The 25,204-nt window shown below is 43.1% G+C and overlaps 2 protein-coding genes across 3 annotated transcripts; one reads left to right on the top strand and one right to left on the bottom strand.

Annotated features, from left to right (window-relative positions):
• Positions 1-2,310: 2,310 nt before the first annotated feature.
• Positions 2,311-11,711, bottom strand: gpalpp1 (GPALPP motifs containing 1). Of its 2 annotated transcripts, XM_079496832.1 has the most exons (8): positions 11,501-11,711; positions 11,250-11,364; positions 8,234-8,362; positions 7,891-8,137; positions 7,388-7,552; positions 7,186-7,287; positions 5,667-5,885; positions 2,311-2,459 (listed from the first exon to the last, which is right to left on the bottom strand). In XM_079496832.1, exons 1-7 carry the CDS (start codon positions 11,568-11,570, stop codon positions 5,667-5,669), a joined length of 1,047 nt encoding a protein of 348 aa, XP_079352958.1. In that variant the 5' UTR covers positions 11,571-11,711; the 3' UTR covers positions 2,311-2,459. The 2 variants fall into 2 exon arrangements, with proteins under 2 accessions (XP_079352958.1, XP_079352959.1); XM_079496833.1 differs by lacking the exons at positions 2,311-2,459; positions 11,250-11,364; positions 11,501-11,711 and adding an exon at positions 10,719-10,839 and having other exon boundaries at positions 5,040-5,885.
• An 823-nt stretch (positions 11,712-12,534) lies between these two features.
• LOC306920171 (general transcription and DNA repair factor IIH helicase/translocase subunit XPB) lies at positions 12,535-24,974 on the top strand. The gene is made up of 15 exons (XM_079496829.1): positions 12,535-12,717; positions 13,844-14,043; positions 15,258-15,494; positions 15,740-15,789; positions 15,877-16,012; positions 16,655-16,825; positions 17,452-17,656; positions 17,839-18,153; positions 19,342-19,526; positions 22,258-22,460; positions 22,580-22,676; positions 23,060-23,177; positions 23,324-23,442; positions 23,732-23,881; positions 24,010-24,974. The coding sequence occupies exons 1-15, from the start codon at positions 12,690-12,692 to the stop codon at positions 24,139-24,141; spliced, it is 2,346 nt and encodes a 781-aa protein (XP_079352955.1). The 5' UTR covers positions 12,535-12,689; the 3' UTR covers positions 24,142-24,974.
• Positions 24,975-25,204: the final 230 nt, after the last annotated feature.

Genomic DNA, 25,204 nt, shown 5'->3' with positions numbered 1-25,204 from the left:
GGGACCAAGAAGTCCCTTTGGGCTTGGTCCCTTAAAAAGAACTGTACAATTATTATAACTAGAACTCCGGTAGAAGGCCGGTCTCGTTCTAGCGCCACGCCATCCAGGTGGCCAGTTGTCCAGGTGCCCACTCGTCCAGGTGCTAAGTCGTCCAGGTGGCCACTCGTCCAGGTGCCCACTCGTCCAGGTGCCCAGTTGTCCAGGTGCCCACTCATCCAGGTTTGGGTGATTTGACGGCATGAGAAATATGTGTGGCGTGTGAAGAGGTTTAATTGCTTGACTCTCAAGCTCATTGCGAGAGGGTTGGCAGCAGATTTGTTTTGGTGTAAGATTCAAGGCAAAGGAATCAGGGGAGAATAGCCGATACAATGTGACATACCAGTACCACACTTACAAAGGCAAATAGACGCCTCATCACATTCACGTCCACGCATGTGATGCACGCCATCAGAAATCAAAGGCCTACATTCATAAGGATGAAGCATAAATTAGTTTGGACGTCACACTTTTAATTTTTTCAAAATCAAACACATTTCTTCCCATTCATGACATGCCAGCTGATGACAGGGAATATCAGCAGCCTTAATGATCAATGGAGCAATGCCATACAGTCAGACAGGGAGAGCGAGAGAGCTGAGACCCCGCTTGACCTCTCTCACTGTCCTGACTGCATCAGGCTGGATCAGCCCAGACACAGTGCAGAGAAGCAGCGTGACAACAGCTGACAACAGTCAGAGTTTGGTGCTCTCCACATGGCCTGCACGCATGCGCACGCACACGCACACATAGTCGCATACACACTGTTTCGGGTTTGATGTATACAAACACAAATATAACGGCAAGCTGCGATAAGGTGGGACCAAGCAATAAGCCCTTTTAGGCTGCTCAACAGTACCACTTTAAGACAGACAGACAAGGCATGAGTTATGCCTGTTCAAAGTGCCTGTTATCGCTGCTTGCAGCTATATTTTTTTTGTACATTTTTCACGATGAACAAACTTCTCTTCATCTGAGACTTCCAATAATGGTCTATAGATTGTGTGTATAAGATTGCACGCAAAAATCCCGGCAGACAATCAGATTTAAGTGTTTTTTACACTGCTCAAAATGGTGGGAAAACTGATGGTGGTGCTTACTGGTGAAATGAACAGATGTGTTCCCCATGAGTCAAGGCACACTTTTGGGCAAACGAGGCACGAGTTATGCCTGTTCAAAGTTTTCATTTAAAAAACAAAGAAATGCTATAGCGCCCCCCTTTGGCCAATTGGAGTAAGACTGGTTTCAGCGCTATTTGGCATGACCCTCAACCATACTGTAAAGTTTTATAAACATGTGATGTATGTATTAGGGGCTGAAGAAGAATTTCCATTGGCTCATAAAACCTTCATTTTTTACTTCTGATGTTTTTGTCCGTATAGGCCCAAAGATCCCAGAGATAGATTACCAATAACTACTTTTTCATATAATTCAAAATGGCGGGTGATCTAAAGGTCAGAGGTCAAAAGTAAGAACACGATACTTGGCATGAGGAGACGCATATATGTATCAAAGTTGTATTGCCGACGGTCAAACGGTTCATGAGCTATGCTTGTTCAAAGTTAACATTTTCAATTGAGTGCTATAGCGCCACCCAATGGTTGTGGGCTTCACATCCTCACCATTTGCTATGGCTCTCTACCATATTGCCAAGTTTCACGAAAACCGACTGTACCGTTCAGCCAGAACTGCTATTTTTGGCGGAAGGAGAAGAAGAAGAAAAAAACAGACAAATACAATAAGGGACCAAGAAGTCCCTTTGGGCTTGGTCCCTTAAAAAGAACTGTACAATTATTATAACTAGAACTCCGGTAGAAGGCCGGTCTCGCTCTAGCGTCACGCCATCCAGGTGGCCAGTTGTCCAGGTGCCCACTCGTCCAGGTGCCCACTCGTCCAGGTGGCCACTCGTCCAGGTGGCCACTCATCCAGGTGCCCACTCATCCAGGTGCCCAGTTGTCCAGGTGGCCACTCATCCAGGTGCCCAGTTGTCCACTCATCCAGGTGGCCACTCGTCCAGGTGCCCACTCATCCAGGTGCCCACTGGTCCAGGTGCCCACTCGTCCAGGTGCCCAGTTGTCCAGGTGCCCACTCGCCCAGGTGCCCACTCGTCCAGGTGCCCACTCATCCAGGTGCCCAGTTGTACAGGTGCCCAGTTGTCCAAATTCCCACTTATCCATGGTGCCCAGTTGTATGACTCTTTACAGCAGAGCATGCACAGTAGTCAGGACAGGAAACGGAGACAGTGATGGGTTCGAAGTGAGGGTGGATGAGGGATCAGTCCATTACTGTTTGCTATTGTGATGGATGGGTATCAAGGGAAGTTAGGGGTGGACTACCATGGGAACTGCTTTATGCGGATGACCTGGTACTGATGGCTCACACCAGAGAAGACCTAGGAGGCTATAGCGGCCTGGAAGACACGCCTGGAAATGGAAGGGATGAAGGTGAATGCGGAGAAGTCAAAGGTCATGCTATTTGTTTTGCAGATTTGCCACACATTTAGCTAATTTTTCCTTATTATAGATGACATAGTGTGGCTGTAAGCAAGATGGAAAACCTGTGTATGGTTTGTCATGCACCTAAAGTTCTGTTGATGTTTTATTGTAGAATTCTCATGATCCTGAAATAATTAATTCATAGGAAAGGAGATGTAGTGGACATGACCACTTCCAAATAAGCATTTATTTTGCAATGCTAATTTGTTGCATTTGCATTGATTATTGTATTTTATGGCTTTAAGCATGAAAAGGTTAACTATTCTGAAATCAAATATATATCCACATTCATGGATAAACAAATGTGATGCATTTAGTTCTCAAATTATATTTTTTATGGGATTTAGGGATTTTCAGGCATGAAGGGTTAATTGAGAGAGAGCAAGGTTTTTGAATGGGATTAAGGTAGGCCTATTGCCTTTTAATATGGATTCCAGAAATGTTATTTCTCCATGGAAATTAACTTAACACTGTTTAGAATCTTAAAGTACACAAGTGAAACGATCAACAAACCTTGCATTGGTACATGCCACTTGCCTGCACCTGACTACTCACATACAAAGTTTGAGCAGGACAGACCATGTCTTGAAAAGCCAGACAGCTTTATGTTGCCATGGCACCTTCCAGAATGATCCTTCTTAATGCTTTCTTAATTTATTGAATATCTAGTCCATCTAATTAATGGGAGACCATACAAATAAACAAAAACATGATTGTTTTGTTACTCAGGGAGGGATCACATCAATCTGAGGTCTTCTGCTACTATAGGTATATATGTCTAAAGAAATCTGTTTTGCAATAAAACGGTACTCAATATCACACAAGTTACACAACCCCTGATTATTGTTTAATAGCATCTTAGGCAATGCAGTAACAGCTTATTTGACATGAATGTGTTTTTCTTGTAAATGAGATATAAAAGAGTCCTAACTACAAAAATAAGATTTCCGCCTAAACTAAAAGGTATGTTTAAAGGACTACATTTCAGTATTTTAGGTAAATTACATTCTGACGCTGGTGTAGGGTAGACACCTTGGTCATACCTCAGCAAATTTGATGAATATAAGAGTGAGCATTCTCAAATTATAGGCTTTTTTGTCAACCTTTGTCGTATTGGCCTTTTTCAGAGATTGGGGTAGGTGTAAAGAAGAATACTGGATAACTCACCTGGTGACATTTCTTCACTTTCTGACATTTTGGGGTGAGATGTCTACTACTTTCCGCAGGCAGACATAAATGTAAAATAAGCTGTCATTGCCTCTTCTGTAGAATGTTCATTAGGGTAGTTAGGAACTTTGGCCATTTACAGTACAAATAGTCCGTAACCACTCAAGTAATAAAGTGAGTAGAAGTATTCAACTATCAACCCGCTCCCTCTCTCCCCTCATTAGGAGCACACCTGACTGTATTAACTCCCCTCATTAGGGGAGAAACCATTGTTTGATCATCCAATGACATAATATTTTATATAGTTCTGTTGGATAAAAATGTGTTTTGGAAACGTATTCCTTGAATGTCTATAGCATTATAAATATACTTATAATGTACGTTTAAGTACAAAGTATGGATGGACCCTTATAGATCTTAAAATGAAACCAAATTTTACACTCAAGAGTTAAATTATTGTTACCAACATCAATACAGCCTGTTTTGCAAATGTGGACATATTCTTTAGTTTGGGTTTTAGTTTAATCGATTGACAGTCCTAAGAACAGGGTTGTGATTTTTACCAGCTGCTATGCAATAGACACCACGCTAGACAGGAACGCCCAAAAACGTCACATCCAGTTTTAGCCTGGGGTAAGAATTTTCTATGGCTGCCAATCCTTAATCACATACGGACAAACATCTATGCCAATGCTATCTAACTTGCGGAGGTAGCGTGCCTTGTCCACGGGCAACAGATCTTTCAACGTATGGCATTGCAAATACGTTTGATAATCGCTACTCTGCTCAATATTGTTTTGAAAATGCCGCAAATTGCATTGCAGTGAACGAGCGCAAATCAAAACTTCCCCAGGGGGTGGGCGGAGTCACAGTTTGAGGCGCTGATTATGCGCCGTGGTGTCAGTGTATAGTGCAAGCTAGTCCTCTAGTCCAACTGGTTCTCATTGGCTGATGTATGTGCACACTGCAAATATGTCCGGGCGGGAACACAATAGTTCCACCTTAGAGAATTTTGGTTCCTACCTAAACTACTGCGCTGAAACGGACACAGAGGCAGTTATACCCCCGCAGATAATGCAGCTGGTAATTAATTGATTTAATCAATTCTTGTTTTACTCAAGATGGCCACTACTCTAGCTGTGGTGATAATAGGAGACCAAGGACTATTGAAAGAGGACGGGAAGCCAAGACCGTACGGTGGACTCCATGTTGCTCCCTGGAAGGAAAGAAACATGCGCAATGGGCTATATGCGGCCAACACTTCCGCGTTCAGATTCCTTGGTCTCAATTGCGCATGTTTCTTTCCTTCCAGGGAGCAACATGGAGTCCACCGTACGGTCTTCGCTTCCCGTCCTCTTTCAATAGTCCTTGTAGGAGACCACATGGCATGCATGAGATTAAGAAATCATATATATATTTTTTCCAACAATGTATTTATTGATTTTTCTTTTTTCATACATAAATGACATGAAGAAGAAAAATAAAGGGAAGCTTCGCACACTCAAATCTGTGCACAATCAATATTTGCAAGCTTTTGGTCTAGATACTGACCTTCTTCAGGCATACCTGAAGCCTGAAGGTGGTCAGTATAGACCGAAAGCTTTCAAATAAATATATTGATTGTGCAGATTTGAGTGTGCGAAGCTTACCTTCATTTTTTCTTCATTATCCTTTTGTGACTCCAGCACCTTACTTAAGTTCTTACATAGATAAATTACATAAAAAACATTCATTTTGGTGATGTCACTAAAGGGCCAGTTCATTAATCTTATGGAGGAGAGAATGACTTGTGTAATGGGGTTGAGTGCGACTGGAGGACAGCGCTATAAAATGCTATTTGAATGATTAATTCAGTAAACTCATATATATATATATATATATATATATATATATATATATATATAAAGACAAGCCAAAAGAAAATTTCTAACTCGGGTATCTCAAAAACGACTGCAGGTCTATATTTACTTAAAGGAACATGCGGTCCTCGCTGTGGGAGAACCGTGTGTTCAGTTCCTGAGACTTCTTTAGAAGTCGCTGCTTCTGGGCCTCATCAAAGCGGTTAAACTGCAGGTCACTTTCCCGATCAAATGCCTTCCGCTCCACTGGAACGCTGGCCGTTAACTCTGATTTCTTCTTCATCTTCTTTGTGTGCAAACTAACCAAGGATTCACCACGCTTAGTCTCCTGTCAAAAAGAAACAATGGGAAACAATGCTCATGTCTGGCAACTACTTAATTCATAATGTACAGATAAAAAGGAAAGAATGAGTAGTAACAATGGTACAGCAGCATTCCAATCTTTGTAATTTATAGCGCAACTTTGCAAAGAAAATATTCACACATCCACTTTGTTCAGCTGCAGGTCCAATGGACAGCATGCTGAGAATCTATCGTCAAAAAATAAAGGAAAAACAGCGCCCTCTTTTCCTTTGTCCGTCTCGAGAGACTAAATGGACAATTAAGCAATCATGAACAAAGATGACAAGTTCCTCTGATGTTGTACTTGCTCAAGGTCATGCCCACATGCCTGAAAAGTAAATCGTCCATTATAAAATGATGATAGGTAAAGTTTTAATTACCGTTCAATTTTAACACGTTTTTACCTTCAGGGGCTGGCTGTGTGATGAAAAGAATGCCTACATAGCTATAAATATGACTAAGGGTTCACACTTGTTATTTTATATTTTTAAGTGAACAGTGAAAACGGCACATATAGGTACAGTGCTCTTATGTTACATTCCACAGACCAGAATATAGATAGCTCTGGCCACGTTCAGGTGTTTAGACAGATATCTTGTGTTGTGTTTATAGACGGTTGCGTCCCCTCTCAAACGAGCACTTGCCGGTCGGGCAACCTGAAAGTAAACTGCATCTGCCCGAATGTTGTATTTACCTGCTAGGGGCAGGTGGGCAACCCTTAGTGTTTTATTTAGCTGCCAGGGGCAGGTGGGCAACCCTTAGTGTTTATTTAGCTGCCAGGGGCAGGTGGTCAACCCTTAGTGTTTTATTTAGCTGCCAGGGGCAGGTGGTCAACCCTTAGTGTTTTATTTAGCTGCCAGGGGCAGGTGGGCAACCCTTAGTGTTTTATTTAGCTGCCAGGGGCAGGTGGTCAACCCCTAGTGTTTTATTTAGCTGCCAGGGGCAGGTGGGCAACCCTTAGTGTTTTATTTAGCTGCCAGGGGCAGGTGGTCAACCCTTAGTGTTTTATTTAGCTGCCAGGGGCAGGTGGTCAACCCTTAGTGTTTTATTTAGCTGCCAGGGGCAGGTGGGCAACCCTTAGTGTTTTATTTAGCTGCCAGGGGCAGGTGGTCAACCCTTAGTGTTTTATTTAGCTGCCAGGGGCAGGTGGTCAACCCTTAGTGTTTTATTTAGCTGCCAGGGGCAGGTGGTCAACCCTTAGTGTTTTATTTAGCTGCCAGGGGCAGGTGGGCAACCCTTTTATGGGCATCAGTTTTATTCAAATTGACATTAGTAGTGCAACTTACATTATATTTGGACACTTTTGTTGCCAGTTTCAAGTCCTTTTGGGACATTTGTGGGGTGTCGTCTTTCTCAGTCTCACCTTTCTTCTTTGCCTCAAGGCGCTCCTGTTTGTTAAGAATAATCACAATAGACAGGGAGTAAATTCTAAACTCATGTAATATAAAAAGTAAACACATTCTGAAACTGATGAGCTGCAGTGCTTACACTAATCTTGCGCTCTGTGTCTGCAGGAGTATCTGTCCACATTGAACGGTCTTTGTTCTTTGAGCCAGACTTCTTCTTGAAAGTGCGAGCCCCCAAGCCAATATGTTGCAGTTCGGGGGGGAGCTCTGTCATCCATGTTTCTCTAGCGACGACCTCAGGACCATCCTTTTACACACACACACACACACACACACACACACACACACACACACACACACACACACACACACACACACACACACACACACACACACACACACACACACACACACACACACACACACACACACACACACACACACACACACACACACACACACACACACACACACACACACACACACACACACACACACACACACACACACACACACACACACACACACACACACACACACACACACAGAGAGAGAGAGAGAGACACACAGAGAGAGAGAGAGAAAGTGTGAGAAAACAAACATTTTTCATTTCACCACGTCTTTAAGTAAAGTTTCAACGCTCACATCTCCTGTCAGCTTCTCCTTCATCTTTTGTGCCCTGCGCTCAAAGTCCAGAGCCACAGAATCCTGAACCAATTCTTTGGCAGGCATGGGACCGATGACTTCCTCATCCTCTCCGTCACTGCTAGAGGTCTCAGCTTTGTAGCCTGGGGGTAGTGCAGGCCCTGGGAAGCTATCGTCATCATCCTCATCCTCATCGTCTGATGCTCTGCGAAAGCCTGGAGGCAAGGCTGGACCCAGTACTGGCGGCCTGAGGTAAACAACAGAACATTATTTTGTTAATCATAAAATGTATGTAAAAAGTATAAACTCTTGTCTACACATATCTTGAGTTCCTCTTGCTCACCTCTCTGGTGAACTCTGCTGCTTCTTGAAACCTGGGGGTAGAGCTGGTCCAAAGAAGCCGTCGACGTCATCTTCGTCGACATCATCATCATCATCATCATCATCTTTTGGCTTTGCCGTCACTTCCATGCTGGACAAAAGAAAATCAGATCAGGTATATATTTTGATTTTGTTTTATTCCAGACAGGTCCAGTACTTTGTCAGTGAACCTGCAAATGATCATCATCTGTCAAAGCTGCAATGCACAACTTTTTAAATGAATACAACTTTATTTTGACCTGACCATTTAGAATTTTCTTCCAAACACACTTTTTGCTCTTCCACCTACAGCTTTTGTGCCAATCTTCCAAAAATCGGTACACATATTCTCTGGACCTATCCGATGAAAACGCCACAGCCAGAATTTTCATAGTCCGTATCGTTCGGCTGTAATCTTTGTTCGGCTGTAACTAATGTGTATTGTGGAGCATCACCCAACCTAAGTTTTTCACAATGCTGTACCTGTGTGACAATAAACACCTTGAACCTTAATCGGCGTCCAAAGTTAGTGTGAGGTGCCTGTTTTACAAAAAAATGACACAAATCACCAACGGAATGCACACGCTCCGGCGAAAACAGCTAATCTACAACCTCACAACATCACTGGTTGCAAAAGCCATGAGTTTTCTCAAGCCAGAGCTCAGAATTGGGCACATTTTGGACGCAAATGCACCTACAACTTAATCTGTGCGACTCACAAAATACATTTGGGAGTATCTGTGCGACTGGCCATAGTTTCTGTGGTGCATGACAAACTGGGGGCCTTCATACTTTACAAATGGGGTCTGTGGGCTAATAAGTGTAAATGTTGCGGTCCTTGCCATGAACATATTTCCCTACCATGCATTTGTACGAATACTTTCATCCATCGCAGGACGAAGCATATAGATTTATTATACTTGATGGGCTGCAGGTGCGCATGCAGCCGTGCACAAATAGGCTCTGCTGCCGTGATCATGAGCGCACCTCCCGTTCTTATGACAGCGACTGGAGGTGTGGTTTTGAAGACAACTGTTTTGAATTGCTATTATTGTTCAAACACAACAGAAACCAAGGATTATATATTTCAAGGGCGATAAAAATCACAATAAAAATCCTAATCATTCTTCCTCCACGTTGGGAGAAAACAGCAACTGAAAGTTTGACGGGGCATTTTTTTACACGTGAGTGCAGTTAGAACTTTTCCATTGCATCTTATGAGAGGTGGGGTTCTTGTGCTGCCGGTATGCGCACGCATGCTGGTGCTTATCAGTGTGACGTCGTCTTATTTTTTTGGGTCAGCCCTAAAAATTTGCTGTCAAAATCAACACTCAGTCCGTCTTCTCTTGGGAGCCAGGTCTGCCTATGACGGCCTTTCTTGATCGCAAGACTGTGCTCACCGAGTCTGTATAGTCAATGTTTTTCTTTGTATTGGGTCAGTCACAGTGCACAGGTATTTTGCCAACGTGTATTCTTTGTTTATGGACAAAAAGCATTAGTTTGCCCTGCTTTTGGGTTGCTTCTTTCCAAAATGTCAGATTTCTATTTCCAGCCTTATAATTTGGTTTAGTCCAGTGGGTTTTCTGCCTGGTGGCTCTGGTTGTGCTTGTACACAGAGTAAACACACAGAGTACCGAGGGCCAGCTGGCTGAGGGGGCATCTCATCTCTCTAGGGGTTCTCTGTGTGTGAGTGCCTTGTTATGGAGTATATCTGGGTACCACAGCGTTTTAATGACGCCCTGTGCATGTGCGCATCACAGAACAGCTGATATAGCCTGCCTATTGTTAAATAGTGTATGAGAGTTTTAGACGCAAACACAAAACTATTTTGTGACTTAAAATAGTCAGACAAACATCTTTACTGCACACTAGCGAAACTAAAAGGTTTGCTTTGGACGAATGAATCTGTTCTGGAGGATCGAGGCGATCTTGTGTGCAGAACAACAGTGGTGTTCTGTGGTGTTACACCACCACACAGCAGCAGTAGCCTACTGGAGCCATAGCCTACTGCTGTAAGTGTGCATGCTTAGCTTACCGTGCGCTCAAGTATAAACAGTTAAAGCTGTCCTGTTGTTATTCAAAGTAGTAGGCACGGTACTTGACGTGGTGTGAAAATATGGGGCAGGCGCCAGTAAACCTAGACAACTGGGTACTTTGTGCGTCTTGGAAAGTCTGGTGACGCGAGGTTGATTACGTGCGTCTTCTCTTGAATCTAGGGAGACGCGTTCTAGGAGCGTGCACGCACATGCACTGTTACATTCCGTCCCTGCGCGTGCACGTCAAATCATCCTAATTCTGCGCTGCATGCATTATTTGGTGTTTTCAGCTGGATCCGGAGAATGGATTTGTAGATCTCAGAACCAAAGAGTAAAATTGGTTCTACATAGAGTTGATTACTTTTAACCAGGTTTTAATTGGGATGCCAATTTGTTTATTTTGATGGCACAGAAAGAGAAAGCCCTTCTTACATTGTCTCACAGGTAGTGAAGTTTGCAGCAGTTTGCAGAATTACAGTAGCCTGATTATCAGACTGTAGCTTTCTTGAAGCTTGCAGTCCACTCAGAGAGTGGGCGGGGTCTTTGGGCTGGATCCAGGCTAGAATTACAGTACATTTCAAGCACAACTCAATACAAAAAACTGTGGACGAGACCATAAAGCATTACACTTGTTTACACTTCTATATAATCAAAAACAGGAAATCATCATAAAATTAGGTAAAATGGGGGGGGGGGGTATTCAGATTTTACGGGGGCTAGTTTTGAATTGCAGCCGTCCGTAGGCATGTCCGTATAGGTGCCCTTTGAGAGCGGTTTTGAAGGAGTCAAGGGATTCACATGTCTTAATGACTGTTGGTAGGGCGTTCCACATGTTGGTGGCATAGGAGCGAAATTAATTCAGTCCCTGGTTGACATTTCTTGTGCTACTGATATTTAGGCAGTTTGTTGTTGATATGCGTTAAAGTGAACCTTGTGTGTGTGTGTGTGTTAAAGTGAACCTACTCTCTGTGCGTGTGTGTTGTCTTGGATCTCTTGAAGACCACCTCCCGCTCACTGTCTTCTGAATCGCTGGAGGGTTCTCCCCGTTTATAGCCAGGAGGTAGAGCCGGACCAACCACTGAAAAACACACAGAACAAAACCCAAAGCAACTCATGCTATAATCAAAGCACATTACATCACAAATGGACACTGAACTTTCCCCACATCTCAAGAAGAAACACAAGCGGTCGTTGTAAATAAATACTATCCGTACATCCATCTTCACTATCTGAATCTTCATCGCTGTTGTTTCTTAACGTGGGCAAGCCAGGTCCACGTGACATCTTTAAAACGTCGACGAGTTATTTGTTTTTATTATACAAAAGAACAATTAGATTAGTAATTGTGCCAAATCAAATCGGAGTGATTACTCTGGAGTGACTCCTGACCTCAGGAAGTAAACATTACCAACAGCCAAGCCAATCGTATAGTATTCTAAGCAGCCAATAGGAATGCCTGGTCTTCTTCTTCTTCTTGTTTTACAGCAGTTGGCAACGTATGGCTATGATGTTATGGCGCATTACCGCCACCTTGTGACCCAAAGAAAGCCTGGTGACGCAAGGTTAGCCAATAAACGAAACGACAATAACATGGGTCACGGTAGAACAGGTGCCTTTTGGCAAAGGGGAAGCCAAGACTATGCTGAAAAAAGAACTAAATAAGAAATGGCAGAATAGATGGGACAATGACAGCAGAGGAAGAACATGTGTAATGCTTAATTGGGTCGTCCACTCACAGTTAACAGTTGTATTGAGTTGTACATGAAATGTACTGTAATTCTGCAAACTGTTAATCAATCAATCAATAGGGCCCACCATTTTCAATTCATCAAAACAATTAGAGACGTACGAATATACACAACTATATAGTCAAAACAGGAAATCATCATAGGAGGTAAAAAGGGAAAATAAACATATACAGTGAGGGGGGAAAGGGGTGGGTGGGGGAATTCAGATTTTACTGGGGCCAGTTTCGAATAGTAGCTTCTAATTGCAGCCGTCCGTAGGTATCCTGGGATTGGGAACAACAGGAGACGGAGTCCAGATCAAACAAAAAGCAGTGATTGACTATCTGAAGGAGATATGGATCTTTCATAGGATCTAGGGTGCAACACCCCCCTTTTTTCCCCCTTTTTTCAATAGTATAACATAGCATGGAGTCGGACTACATACAGTAGGTGGCGGTATACACCTGAAAGATACTGGTTGCAACCCGCCATTAAATCCAAAGAAGAAGAAGAAGACATGGGTCACGTGTTCCGGAAGAGAGCTCACTCACCCGTCGCGTCGTCTCAGTGCAGTACGCAGCATCGTTGCTTTGTGTCTAAAGTCGAATAATAAACTTTAAAGTTGTCATCTAGTTATTTACATTTCCAAAACCTTTATTATTCAGGTGCTTTTGAAATGGGAAAAAGGGACAAAGGAGACCGAGGTAAGAAGAGCTTATAATGAAGGACTGTCGCTACTAGGGTATAATACAGGCCGGGTATAATACATGTTAGGTATACACTTCAGCCACCGACGTAGCCTGAGATTTTCTCGTGATAAAATGTCAACTGTCAAGCGACGTTCAAACAAGCAGAATCATTCTGATTGTTTAATAATAATAATGAATAATAATAACTTTGCCCCCTTTCAAGAAACAGAATGACGCTTTATAATACAGGATTCAACAGGAAATACAAACAAACAAACTAACTGCCAAAAGCCTGAGTGAACAAATGTGTCTTCAGTGCAGACTTGAAAGAGTCCAATGTAGGCGTCTGGCGAATCTCCAATGGGAGACAGTTCCAGAGGGCAGGGGCTACCACATAGAAGGCTCTTTTGACATTTTGTTGTTTGATTGTTATTATATTGAAATACAATAAGAGCCATTCACGAGGAGAGGACAGCGTCTTATCTCAGACGTGACTAACAACTGTATTTACTATTTACTCACACACACACACGCAACCTGGCACTATAGCCTGAGATTAATACTCCCGGGCCGTAGATGTATTTTATCGATGACATTTTCAAAATACATGAGAGTCTTCACTTCAGGCTGCTGTGGTATCTTTCTCCACTGGTAGTATAGTGAAAGAAAAGGGTGCGTTAACTGTGTGTTTATGAGTTATGTATCAACAGAGTTATGTATTTGTTGACAATCTTCTTACCACAATGAAATTCTCCACATCTTTCTTGGTGTTGTGTGTGTACTGTGTATCTGCCCATGGCCACACCGGCGTAGGGTCCATTGGGCCAAGCGGGCCGTGGCCCAGTCAGTTTAGAGCTGGCCCAGTCTAACTTCGAAGAGAGGGGGCGAAAAAACAAGAAAAACAACAAAAGATAGCCTACTTTGGCAGCCCTTGTGTGCATGCAAATGTCTGTTTACTGTAGCAAACTACAGCATTAGCATTAGTCAGCAAAATCGTTCACACCTAGAGATGCGGCCGATAGATGCTAATTTGCCAAGTCAATCATTGAATCCACGCTACGAGCCTGCATGGCCATCGGCTATTCGGCTAATAGAGTCCAAGCGTACCCAACATGTTGTCTGATATGATGTCTACCCACAGACAAGAAGTCCAAAAGGCGTGTCTATGAGGAGGAAGATGACGAGGAGGAGGCAATGGGCAGTGAATCTCAGGAGGCCATACCTGCAGCTGCGGGGAAAACGGTGGACGAGGCCAGCACCAAACTGGATGAGTACGGGGCCAAAGACTACCGTGTTCAGATGCTCCTGAAGAATGACCACGCTGCACGTCCCCTCTGGGTGGTACGTCAATATTTTGGTTAACTCTCTAAGATGTACCTGTAATGTGAAATTGGGAATCACTTTTTATTTCATACAGTGTCCTAAAACAACTCAACTTTGCATCTCTATTATCTACATGTTTCTATCTTCCATTTTTGAGGGGCCTATGCCCAGCTTTGTGAGTTTACCCCATAGCGATGATTTGATTGGCTGAGCACGGAATGTGAGGATAAAAATCACACCCGTTTGAAGTGAGGGGCACTCTTATCATCGTACATCATGATGAAAATTCTCCATTCATTGTCAATGGGAATTTAATGTTTGTGTAGAACAAAAATAGCCGATTTGCTCGTCCACATATGACGTAAATTCTCCATTCATTGTAAGTAAAGTAAGCCTTGCCGAGCCATCTCCTGTTTCTGTAGCGTCAGGCAGCTTGATGTACAAGTACACCCCCTGGACATAAATAGCCGATTTGCTCGTCCACATATGACGTGAATTCTCCATTCATTGTCAATGGGAATTTAATGTTTGTGGAAGACGAAAATGTACACTAATAGCTGAATATAGGAGGAAGTGAGGACAGAAAAGTGATTGGCCGGAATGTGATGATGTATGATGATGATAAGAGCACCCCCCACTTTACACAAGTGTGATTTATTTTTGAGGAGCGCTATCCCCTCCAACGTCTGGCTTTCGGAAATTACATCATATGGCAGCCAAGTCTATGGACTTTGTAAAGCGACTACAAACAAAAGGAATTTGCTGGGTCCAAAACAATGCGTTTAAGGGGTTTTATTAAAGAAATATAAACAACTCATAACGGTGCTCAAGCGTAAAGCAAAATGACCACAGCTATAAAGTATATGAAATAAAGTAAAATAAAGCGGTCAACAAAAGGTATGGCGTCCCACACACCCCCTCTCTCTCACTGTGTGTACCAAACAGGTGAACAGGTGACGTTTATGAATGAATCAGGTCCGCCCCTATGCCTGTCAATCAATCGTCCAGCAGTGACACCAGTGACAGCACATTCATTTCATTGACCAAACATATAATCAACATAACCACACATTGCAACAATCCCATTCATGGCTCCTACAGACTTTTTATGGCGTAAACAATGTTTGTTTAGAGCACTTTAAATAAACATAGAGTACGATGTTTCTTAAAAGAAGTGAGGCACCCCTTACTTAACACAAGTGTGATTTTTTTTTCTGTCTCTTCTCCTCCAGGCTCCAGATGGACACATTTTCCTTGAGGCCTTCTCGCCCGTATACAAATATGCGCAAGATTTCTTGGTGGCGATTGCAGAGCCTGTATGTAGGCCTGTCCATGTCCACGAATACAAGCTGACAGCGTATTCCCTATATGCAGCTGTCAGTGTAGGACTACAGACCTCTGACATTGTGGAATACCTGCAGAAACTCAGCAAAACATCCATACCTGATGGCATTGTGCAGTTCATCAAGGTGTGACAGCATACATGTTTTTTTTTAATACAAGGGATGTGAGTGTCTAGGATGAAGATGTGTGAACAGTGAATAGATGGATGGATACACACACAGCTCCTCAAATGCAAATCAGCAATTGGAACATTCTGTATCATACATAATGTTGACAGAAAGAACATTGTTAATCACTAATATCCGGTGACGGTCATCATGTGTGTTTGTGTTGTCAATTACCTATAATTCAATTTCTCTCTGTCTTGTAGCTTTGTACAATGAGCTACGGTAAAGTGAAACTGGTGCTCAAGCACAACAGGTAAAATTACGTTCTCCTTTGCCTAATAATATCCATTATTTTCTTTTCAGCAAATGTTTTCTAACTGTTCCATATCTCTTAACGCAGATACTTTGTTGAGAGTGCCTTCCCCGATGTGATTCAGCGCCTCCTGCAGGACGAAGTGATTCGTGAATGCCGTCTCCGTACTGCCGATGGACAGGACACTGAGCTCATCACTGAGATCGTTCACAGTAAATCTGCGGTATGGCAACCCATTTCCCCTCCTCCAGTCAAAGTCAAAGTCGTATGATTTGTCACACACGTTACCGCAGTGAAATTTGTTCTCCGCATTTGACCCATCTCTTGGAGCGGTGAGACGCAGCCAAGGAGCGGTGAGCTGCAGCCGTGCCATGCTCGGGAATCATTTGATTAGTAGATTTGATCCCCCCAATCCAACCCATTGATGCTGAGTGTCAAGCAGGGAGGCATTGGGTCCCATTTTTACAGTCTTTGGTATGACCCGGCCGGGGTTCGAACCCCGACCTCCCAGTTTCAGGGCGGACACTCTAACCACAAGGCCACTGAGCTGGTTAATTGTATTACACAATCCGATGTACATTTGTGTACATTTCAGAAAGGCATAGTTCTATTGCTTGGTCCTCACTGGTTATGTAGCATAAAAACACTAGGTCCTAGGTGTGTATAGTGCACAGTGTGTCAGTGCAGTATATTTGTACAATAATAAATAGTGGAGATAGCTGATCCCCACAAGTTATTTCTGAACATCTTTGGGAAATGTTGCCTAAAATACAGTAGGGAAAGTCATCAGGGATATGATGAGCACTGAGCAGTACCCAAATATGACCATTTTGAAGTCTTGATGAAGTCTGATTCCCTCATACAGATCGTTAAGACTATACAGGACAAGGGAGGGGCTTCTACTTCCCAGCAGACCGCTGAAGGTCAAAGTTCAACCACCCAGGTTCCCGACGACATTTTCAGCTACTACGAGCAGATGGATAAGGAAGAGGAGGAGGAAGAAGAGACACAGACTGTGTCCTGTGAAATTAGACAGGTGTCTTACTCTTTCCCTTTTCATGTATTTCATTATCTTAATCCCAGTTTCCTCAGTAAGTCTTTCAAAAGGGTAAACCCACAGGACATTCCCAGAAAGCATGTATATGAGATGAGATGAGATATACTTTATTAATCCCTGAGGGGAAATTGAAGCGTTACAACAGCACAATGTGACACATAGAAAGCTAAAACTACTGGACAGACAGAAACACAAAAACAGACACAAATGGACATAAACCACACAAGACCAGCACCACTAAGGACCATATGCCATTCGGGGGGGGGGGGGGGGGAGGAAGTTCTTATGCATTGTATAGTCTGATAGCAAAAATGTACCATTTTCTCCCTTACATTTCCAACACCTTTTGTCTTCTAAGCCCATCCTAACCAGTTTTACAGGGGTATGATTTTGTAAGTTTGCTTCTAATATCCCTAGTGGCCCACCCAACTTTAGAAATTATATTCGACCATTTCTCTTCACTTATTTCACATCCTACATTCCTTTGCCATATTTATCTAAGATTTTCAGTCTTCATGATTGTAATTGTTGATGTTTACATGAGTGAAACTAGACCGCAGTGCAGACCCACTCTCCCGTTTCATCTTTTCTGATTTTCATTTCAGGAGATGATTGAAGAGCTGCAGAAGCGTTGCATCCAGATGGAGTACCCGCTTCTGGCTGAGTATGACTTTCGCAACGACACGGTCAACCCAGACATCAACATGGACCTGAAGCCCACCGCAGTGTTACGACCCTACCAGGAGAAGAGCCTGCGTAAGATGTTTGGAAATGGCCGTGCTCGCTCTGGAGTCATTGTGCTGCCTTGCGGTGAGACAACAAGGGTTTCTGTGATAGGTTGATTACATGTAAAGGCAGTAGGATACATCTTGTTTTCATATTCACAGAAAACTACAAAAAGTACAAGTAATTGCATTGAAAGCTGTTCTGTAATCTGTAGCGTAGCGGGCAAAGTGCTTCTATATTTGATTTGACATTAATTTCCTTCCCAGGAGCGGGCAAGTCTCTGGTGGGTGTGACGGCTGCGTGCACGGTGCGTAAACGCTGCCTGGTGCTTGGCAACTCCTCTGTGTCAGTGGAGCAGTGGAAGTCTCAGTTCAAGATGTGGTCCACTATTGATGACTCGCAGATCTGCAGATTCACGTCCGATGCCAAAGACAAGCCTATCGGCTGCTCCGTGGCCATCAGCACCTACTCCATGCTCGGCCACACCACCAAGCGGTCCTGGGAGGCGGAGAGGGTTATGGAGTGGATGCGTAGTCAGGAGTGGGGGCTAATTATCCTCGATGAGGTTCACACCATCCCTGGTGAGCCAATATAACAGATACAGTAGATAAGCCTTTGTTTGTAACCCCTGACTTATGTTACAGGACCAATACCTGTACATGTTGCAACTACAGCATCATACAATTCACCCTTTGTCAAGTCCCGCCCCTCTTCGCACCCATTGGTTGCCATTTCGTGGTTGGACAAAAATCCTCTCTCTACATCCACTACCATTGAAATAACATGTTTTTCATTTGCTTTCATATTGATATTTTGTGCATTAAATTCTTATTTTAATCTTGGTGTCAGTAAAAAGGAACATCACAGGTGCAGCATGGTGACTGCAGGGCATATCATGTTTGTTTTTAGTTTTTTCCAAAGATTATGTTTTTACAAATTCAACATAAACAAGGTGGAACAAGGCAGAAAGAGCCTGCTGGTTAGTCAGTCAGGGACCAATCAGAAGGCTGACAAAGGGTGAATTGCCCCATTAATGGCGTTACTTTCTGATTTATGTATCCAAAGTCATTAAAATGTTCACAAACATATCTGAATAACCGAGTCAATGTTGGCTCAACATCATTACATAGTCAACAAGTCATGTTGTCATTTGTTTATCTTACTAATTTAATTGGTAAGTCGATCTTTTTCCATGGGAGTATTTTCAGCCGGACTTTTCAAATCAATCCAAGCCACACTAAACTGTATTAAAACACGTAACTTTGTCTATACTGAACACTGAATTACCTATCTAATGCAAGTTTAAAGTCTTAAGTCTGACATGCTATAATTAAATTAACCCATTTAGGCCTGACGTCCAAAAACCTATGTTTCTGTATCAGTGGTGCTCAATATTTCATGCCAAGGACCCCAAAAATATATGTAATTGGCCGTCGACCCCCTTCTGAAAATGTGTTCCTGGGACCCCCCCAGAAGCAAAGATTTGAGTTAAAAATGTTCGCTCTGAAAGAATATATATTCAAAGATTTACGCCACATTTTCACGATTTTTCAATAATAGCAGACCTACAAGTTCATAGCGTGGCACTCGGTGCTTGTAGCTTGTAGATCTGCTATTTTTCAACAGCTAAAGTATAACATAATGCTTAAAACACCAAAAGGGGTTCCCGCCCAGAATGGGTTAATGGAATCAAGTACATTTAAGTTAATTACGTACATTTGGTCAACTTGAGATGGTATTATAACTATAGTTATGTGTGCTCTTTGCAGCCAAGATGTTCCGTCGTGTTCTCACCATCGTCCAGGCCCATTGTAAGATGGGTCTCACTGCCACACTGGTCAGGGAAGATGACAAAATAGTGGATCTCAACTTCCTGATTGGGCCGAAGTTGTTTGAAGCCAACTGGATGGAGCTGCAGAACAATGGCTACATTGCCAAAGTCCAGTGTGCTGAGGTGAGTCTTATTGTCAAATCAAATCACCATTATTTATAAAGCACATTTAAAAACAGTTTTCATTGTGGTCTACAGAACATTTCATCAACACAACAAATACTGACAGTAAGAGCACATAAGCATACTAAAGTTAACATGAAAACAATGGATTAAGACGCAAAATTAAATTACATATCGGGAGCATTCAAACACGTGAATAAAACAGGGTTTTTAGCATGGATTTAAAAACTTCAATAGAGGGGGAAGTTCTAATAGAGAAGCGGATGGTGTTCCACAGCCTAGGGGTTGCGACAGAGAAGGTGCAGTCCCCGCTAAGCCTCAATTTAGTGTGTGTGACTGTGTGTGTGGGGGGGGGGGGGGGGAGTGAGGAGAAGCTACCGATGCAGAGTCGGCGGTGAGGAGAAGATATATTTTTTTGTTCATGTTGTTTTGGTTTAGTTAGGGCATGAGTTGACTGAGGTTAATTCTTTCGAGGGCTTTTGAGAGAAATGGCAGTTTTGAGATGGGCCTGTAGTTACTGGGGAGGGAGGGGTCTGAGTTGGGCGGGACCACTGCTTGTTTAAAACGGGTTGGAACTGTAAGCGTGTCCAGGGAGTTGTTCATGATGGCAAGGATGCTGGGGCCGGCTGTATTAACAACCTCCTTCAGGAGGGTGGAGGGGACAGTGTCAAGGATGCTGGGGCCGGCTGTATTAATAACCTCCTTCAGGAGGGTGGAGGGGACAGTGTCAAGGATGCTGGGGCCGGCTGTATTAACAACCTCCTTCAGGAGGGTGGAGGGGACAGTGTCAAGGATGCTGGGGCCGGCTGTATTAACAACCTCCTTCAGGAGGGTGGAGGGGACAGTGTCAAGGATGCTGGGGCCGGCTGTATTAATAACCTCCTTCAGGAGGGTGGAGGGGACAGTGTCAAGGATGCTGGGGCCGGCTGTATTAATAACCTCCTTCAGGAGGGTGGAGGGGACAGTGTCAAGGATGCTGGGGCCGGCTGTATTAACAACCTCCTTCAGGAGGGTGGAGGGGACAGTGTCAAGGATGCTGGGGCCGGCTGTATTAACAACCTCCTTCAGGAGGGTGGAGGGGACAGTGTCAAGGATGCTGGGGCCGGCTGTATTAATAACCTCCTTCAGGAGGGTGGCGGGGACAGTGTCAAGGATGCTGGGGCCGGCTGTATTAATAACCTCCTTCAGGAGGGTGGAGGGGACAGTGTCAAGGATGCTGGGGCCGGCTGTATTAATAACCTCCTTCAGGAGGGTGGAGGGGACAGTGTCAAGGATGCTGGGGCCGGCTGTATTAATAACCTCCTTCAGGAGGGTGGCGGGGACAGTGTCAAGTGAGCAGGTAGCAGTTTTCATGGAAGAGATGAGACTGGTTGAACTTGAAACCAGTGCATTTCAAAGGAAATCTGGAGCTTGTCCTTCTCCTTTCTGATTTTCTACATGACCTCCTCGGGGCTCTGGTGGTGTCATACAGCCAGGGGGAGCCTTTAGGCTTTGATTTTTGTATTTTATTGTGGCAGTAAACTGTACAAATGAACCATTATGGGCCAATTTGGATTTAGCACTCTCATTCCAATTTGGAATTAAATGAACACTGAGGATTTATTATTTCCACATCATTTCCCAACGGGTACAACTAGTACAGTACAGCAGGAGTATTGCACAATGGGTGGGGCATGTATTCCTGACTTGCATCAATTCCAACTTGCATCGTCCCAAGTAGGTCTATTCTAATTATACTGGTCTAGTTATACTTGATCATAGATGTTGATACGTTCCTCCTAGTCCATACTGTATTTCTTCCGCACACAGTCATCTCGGGGAGGTCTGCCATCTTCTCTATAGCCAGATACTTGTGGATTATTGTGCCATTAATAAATGCCCTTTCACTTTTTAAACACAATGCAAACTTGTCCATCAAGATTTATGTATTTTGGAATTCTCTAATTAAAGAACTTAAATATATTTCGTATTGAGGGATACAACCACGTCAACACACACTGTTTTCTCAAGGATGTCTTATCTCAAATGAATACTTACAAGTCTTTTAAATCGTTCAAGTGAAATCAAGTTTCAGTTTTAAAATTGTATAATTGTAGACAGTTCCACATGTGAGGTGCATAGTAATGAAAGGCTGTTTTACCCAGTTTGGAATTAACATTGGGGATTTCTAAAGCAAGGTAGCTTTTGGGAACGGGTGTGATGATGGCCAGTTTTGGGATGTAATAGGCTGCTAAGATATGTAGGCATTTCTTTTAAGTAAGGCTTTGTATATAAAAACGGTGCAGTGCTGTTCTCGTCTCTTAGCCAATGAAGGCCAACCAACCTTCTCATAAAGCCTACAGTGATTGGTGAGGAACCCATCTCCAGTTTGGGATTGATGAGCTCTGGCCTGTTGAATTATGTGAAAATCTGATTGTAGGTTTTGAAAAGCTAGATCAACTGAGGGGGCAACTGAATAGATGACGGTGTGAGGGGGTGACTGAATAGATGCCGGTGTCGTCCGCGTAAAGATGTAATGTATACACGTCGTTCAAATTGGGGATGGTGCAATAAAACGTAACATGCTCCTGGCAATGGAGTGGCTGCACCACTCAAAAAGACAAACACAATTTGATTAGATTAGATGGATTTGGAATAAGAATTCGTTCCGTATAGAGTTTGACAACTTTGTGAAAATACTGGATTGGAGCTCTCGGAAGAACCCCCCTAACAGTATGTTCCTGTCCCTCAGGTGTGGTGCCCAATGTCTCCTGAGTTTTACAGAGAATACGTGGCTATTAAGACCAAGAAACGTATCCTGTTCTACACTATGAATCCCAACAAGTTCCGCGCCTGTCAGTTCCTCATTCGCTTCCATGAGAAACGCAATGACAAGATCATTGTGTTTGCTGATAACGTCTTCGCCCTGAAGGAATATGCCATCCGCCTCAATAAGTGAGTTGACACAATTAACACACTCGTTGTTGCAGTCAAACGCCTATTTGCTCAAAATGGTTTCATATTTGATTCAACTCTCACATTTCTTGTTTTGTACTGTCCTTTGTTTGTACAAGGCCTTACATCTATGGCCCAACCTCCCAAGGGGAACGTATGCAGATCTTGCAGAACTTCAAACACAACCCAAAAATAAATACCATCTTCATCTCCAAGGTCAGGACATGACCACTTTATCCTTGTAATATGTTAACATCTGAAAGGAAAGGGGGGCGGCGGTGGCTCAGGGGTAGAGTGACCGGATGGAAACCGCAAGGTTCCCAGTTCGAACCCGGGCTCCCCCAGATTTAGTGTCAAAGTGTCCTTGAGCAAGACACTGAACCCCTAATTGCTCCCGATGTGCAGGTTGGTGCCTTGCATGGTTTCCTCCGGCATGATGCATCGGTGTGTGAATGGGTGAATAATGCACAATCTCTATAAAGCGCCTTGGCTAAAGGCGCTATATAAATGCACCATTTACCAAAGGAGAATAGTAATAGATATATTTATAGTATTTGTAATAGTAATAGAATATTTATATTCCTTAATGTCACTCACAGGTTGGAGACACTTCATTTGACTTGCCCGAGGCCAATGTCCTGATTCAAATTTCATCTCATGGAGGATCACGCAGACAAGAGGCCCAGAGGCTTGGCAGAGTGCTCAGAGCCAAGAAAGGTCTGTTACTTTTGCTTATGTTGGAAGTGCAGAATATATTGTACCTTTTTGAGGCAGTCTCTGTTGCACAGGTGTTTTTTACTGCAAAGAGATATGTGCAAAGAGTAATCTAACACTCTCCTTTAACACGCTTCTTTTTACTTCAGGAATGGTGGCAGAGGAGTACAATGCCTACTTCTATTCCCTGGTGTCCCAGGACACCCAAGAAATGGCTTACTCCACTAAGAGGCAGAGGTTCCTGGTAGACCAAGGCTATAGCTTTAAGGTGTGTTCAAGTCGGACAAGTAGACCAACGGGCAACGCTCTAGTGACTTAATCGTCCCATTTGCTTTTTATAGTTGACTATTTTGATCTCAGCTCTTGGTTTTAGTGTTTAATTGCTTTTCATACTAAAAAGTATTTCCTTAATAAAGTTGTTCTCTTTTGTTCCCCCCTGGCCCCCACACACATTATGTAAAGTGACTTTGAGTACTTAGAAAAGCGCTATACAAATTCCAGGTATTATTATTATTAGTCATTCAAACACAGCTTTTCTTTTTCTTTCGGTGTCCTAGGTGATTACTAAGATGGCAGGTATGGAGGAGGATGACCTGTTTTTCTCGTCCAGAGAAGAGCAATATCAACTACTACAAAAGGTCATGGCTGCGTCAGACCTGGATGCTGAGGAGGAAGTGGTGATCGGGGAGGTGGGCGGACGACCCGTGGTGAGAGCCCCTCTCCTACTGAGTTCAAGTTTTCATGTTAAGTTTGCGTTACATTATTCTGTTCATTTGTATTGCTTCTTATTTTTCTTATTCTGTACCTTCCATACTTTCCATCTCTCCCATTTTAGTTCTCAAGGCGACCAGGCAGCATGGGCTCCATGTCAGGAGCAGACGATGCAGTCTACATGGAGTACCACAGGGGTACTAAAGCCCAAAGGGAAAAGAACATGCATCCGCTCTTTAAGCGCTTCCGCAAGTAGATGCACTGACTCCATCTTCACCACCTACTGGCTTACTCAGGAATTACAGGGTAACTGAGGCAGAGATATGCCCATCGTATGGGGAAAGTTGACTTGAAAGGTCTGAAGCAGGATGAGAGCAGCTGGAGATGTGCCTGTGATAATGGTGACTTGATGATAGGTCTTTAAAAGAGCTTAGTAGATGAGTGTTTCGCCACTGAGTCAAGCAGATAAGGTCATAATAATAATCATGACATATGGAAAGCTTGAATTATTCTGTTTATATCTGCCAAGTTTTTGTTTCATAAAAATCCACCATAGACTTGTTAGGACCTACTTTCTGTCAAGAAATTATTTTTCTGTGCAAGTTATTATTTTGAGAGTTTTTAACCGCTCGTTTTTAATAACGCAACATCCTGCTGCCTCCTGCATTATGTGTAATTTGGAGGTGGTACGCAGGACCGTTGAGTGCTTCAACGAGCGCTTCAAAACTCCAACACTCCATGCTGCTCAATGTTTTGCCACTCAGTCTAGATGAGGGGGGGAGGGGGCGTGTCCCGCTGAAAAAGTGATCCATGTTCTTACTCTATCCTGTGAGCTTCGTGTCCTGTAACTACTGTCTGTATGTACTGCAGTGTAAAATGTTTGTATATTAGTGTTAAAAGGGCATGGATTGACTTGTGATTGGTTTGATTTAATCTGTCTTTTGTAATATTTGAAAATTCAATCCCTAAGCCCACATTGTCAGTGTTCTGATGTAAATAATTTCATGTTTTTTGTTTTTTTTGTAAAAGCAGCATTGTGGTCATGAATGACCACAATGAGTGTTTAAATAATAAAACAATATAACTTCAGTTGGATTTTCTTACACATAAGAGGGGGGGAAACATAGTGATTAATGTTAGAAATGTTAGCAAATTAATGAAATTGAGAAGACTTAACTGATTTGATAAATGCTTGGTGTATTATTGTCATAGCACTGAGTAGAGTTTCAGTTTTTCACAACGTGCATGTTTGTGGTGTAATGGAAAACCGAATGGTGCAAGAGAAGTGAGGTCTTGTTTCATTTAGATTCAACATGATA

The sequence above is a fragment of the Electrona antarctica genome, assembly GCF_951216825.1.
Source record: "Electrona antarctica genome assembly, chromosome: 3".
Classification (NCBI taxonomy): domain Eukaryota; kingdom Metazoa; phylum Chordata; class Actinopteri; order Myctophiformes; family Myctophidae; genus Electrona; species Electrona antarctica.
Note: the sequence above shows the minus strand (reverse complement) of the source record. Positions and strands in the feature narration are given on the sequence as shown.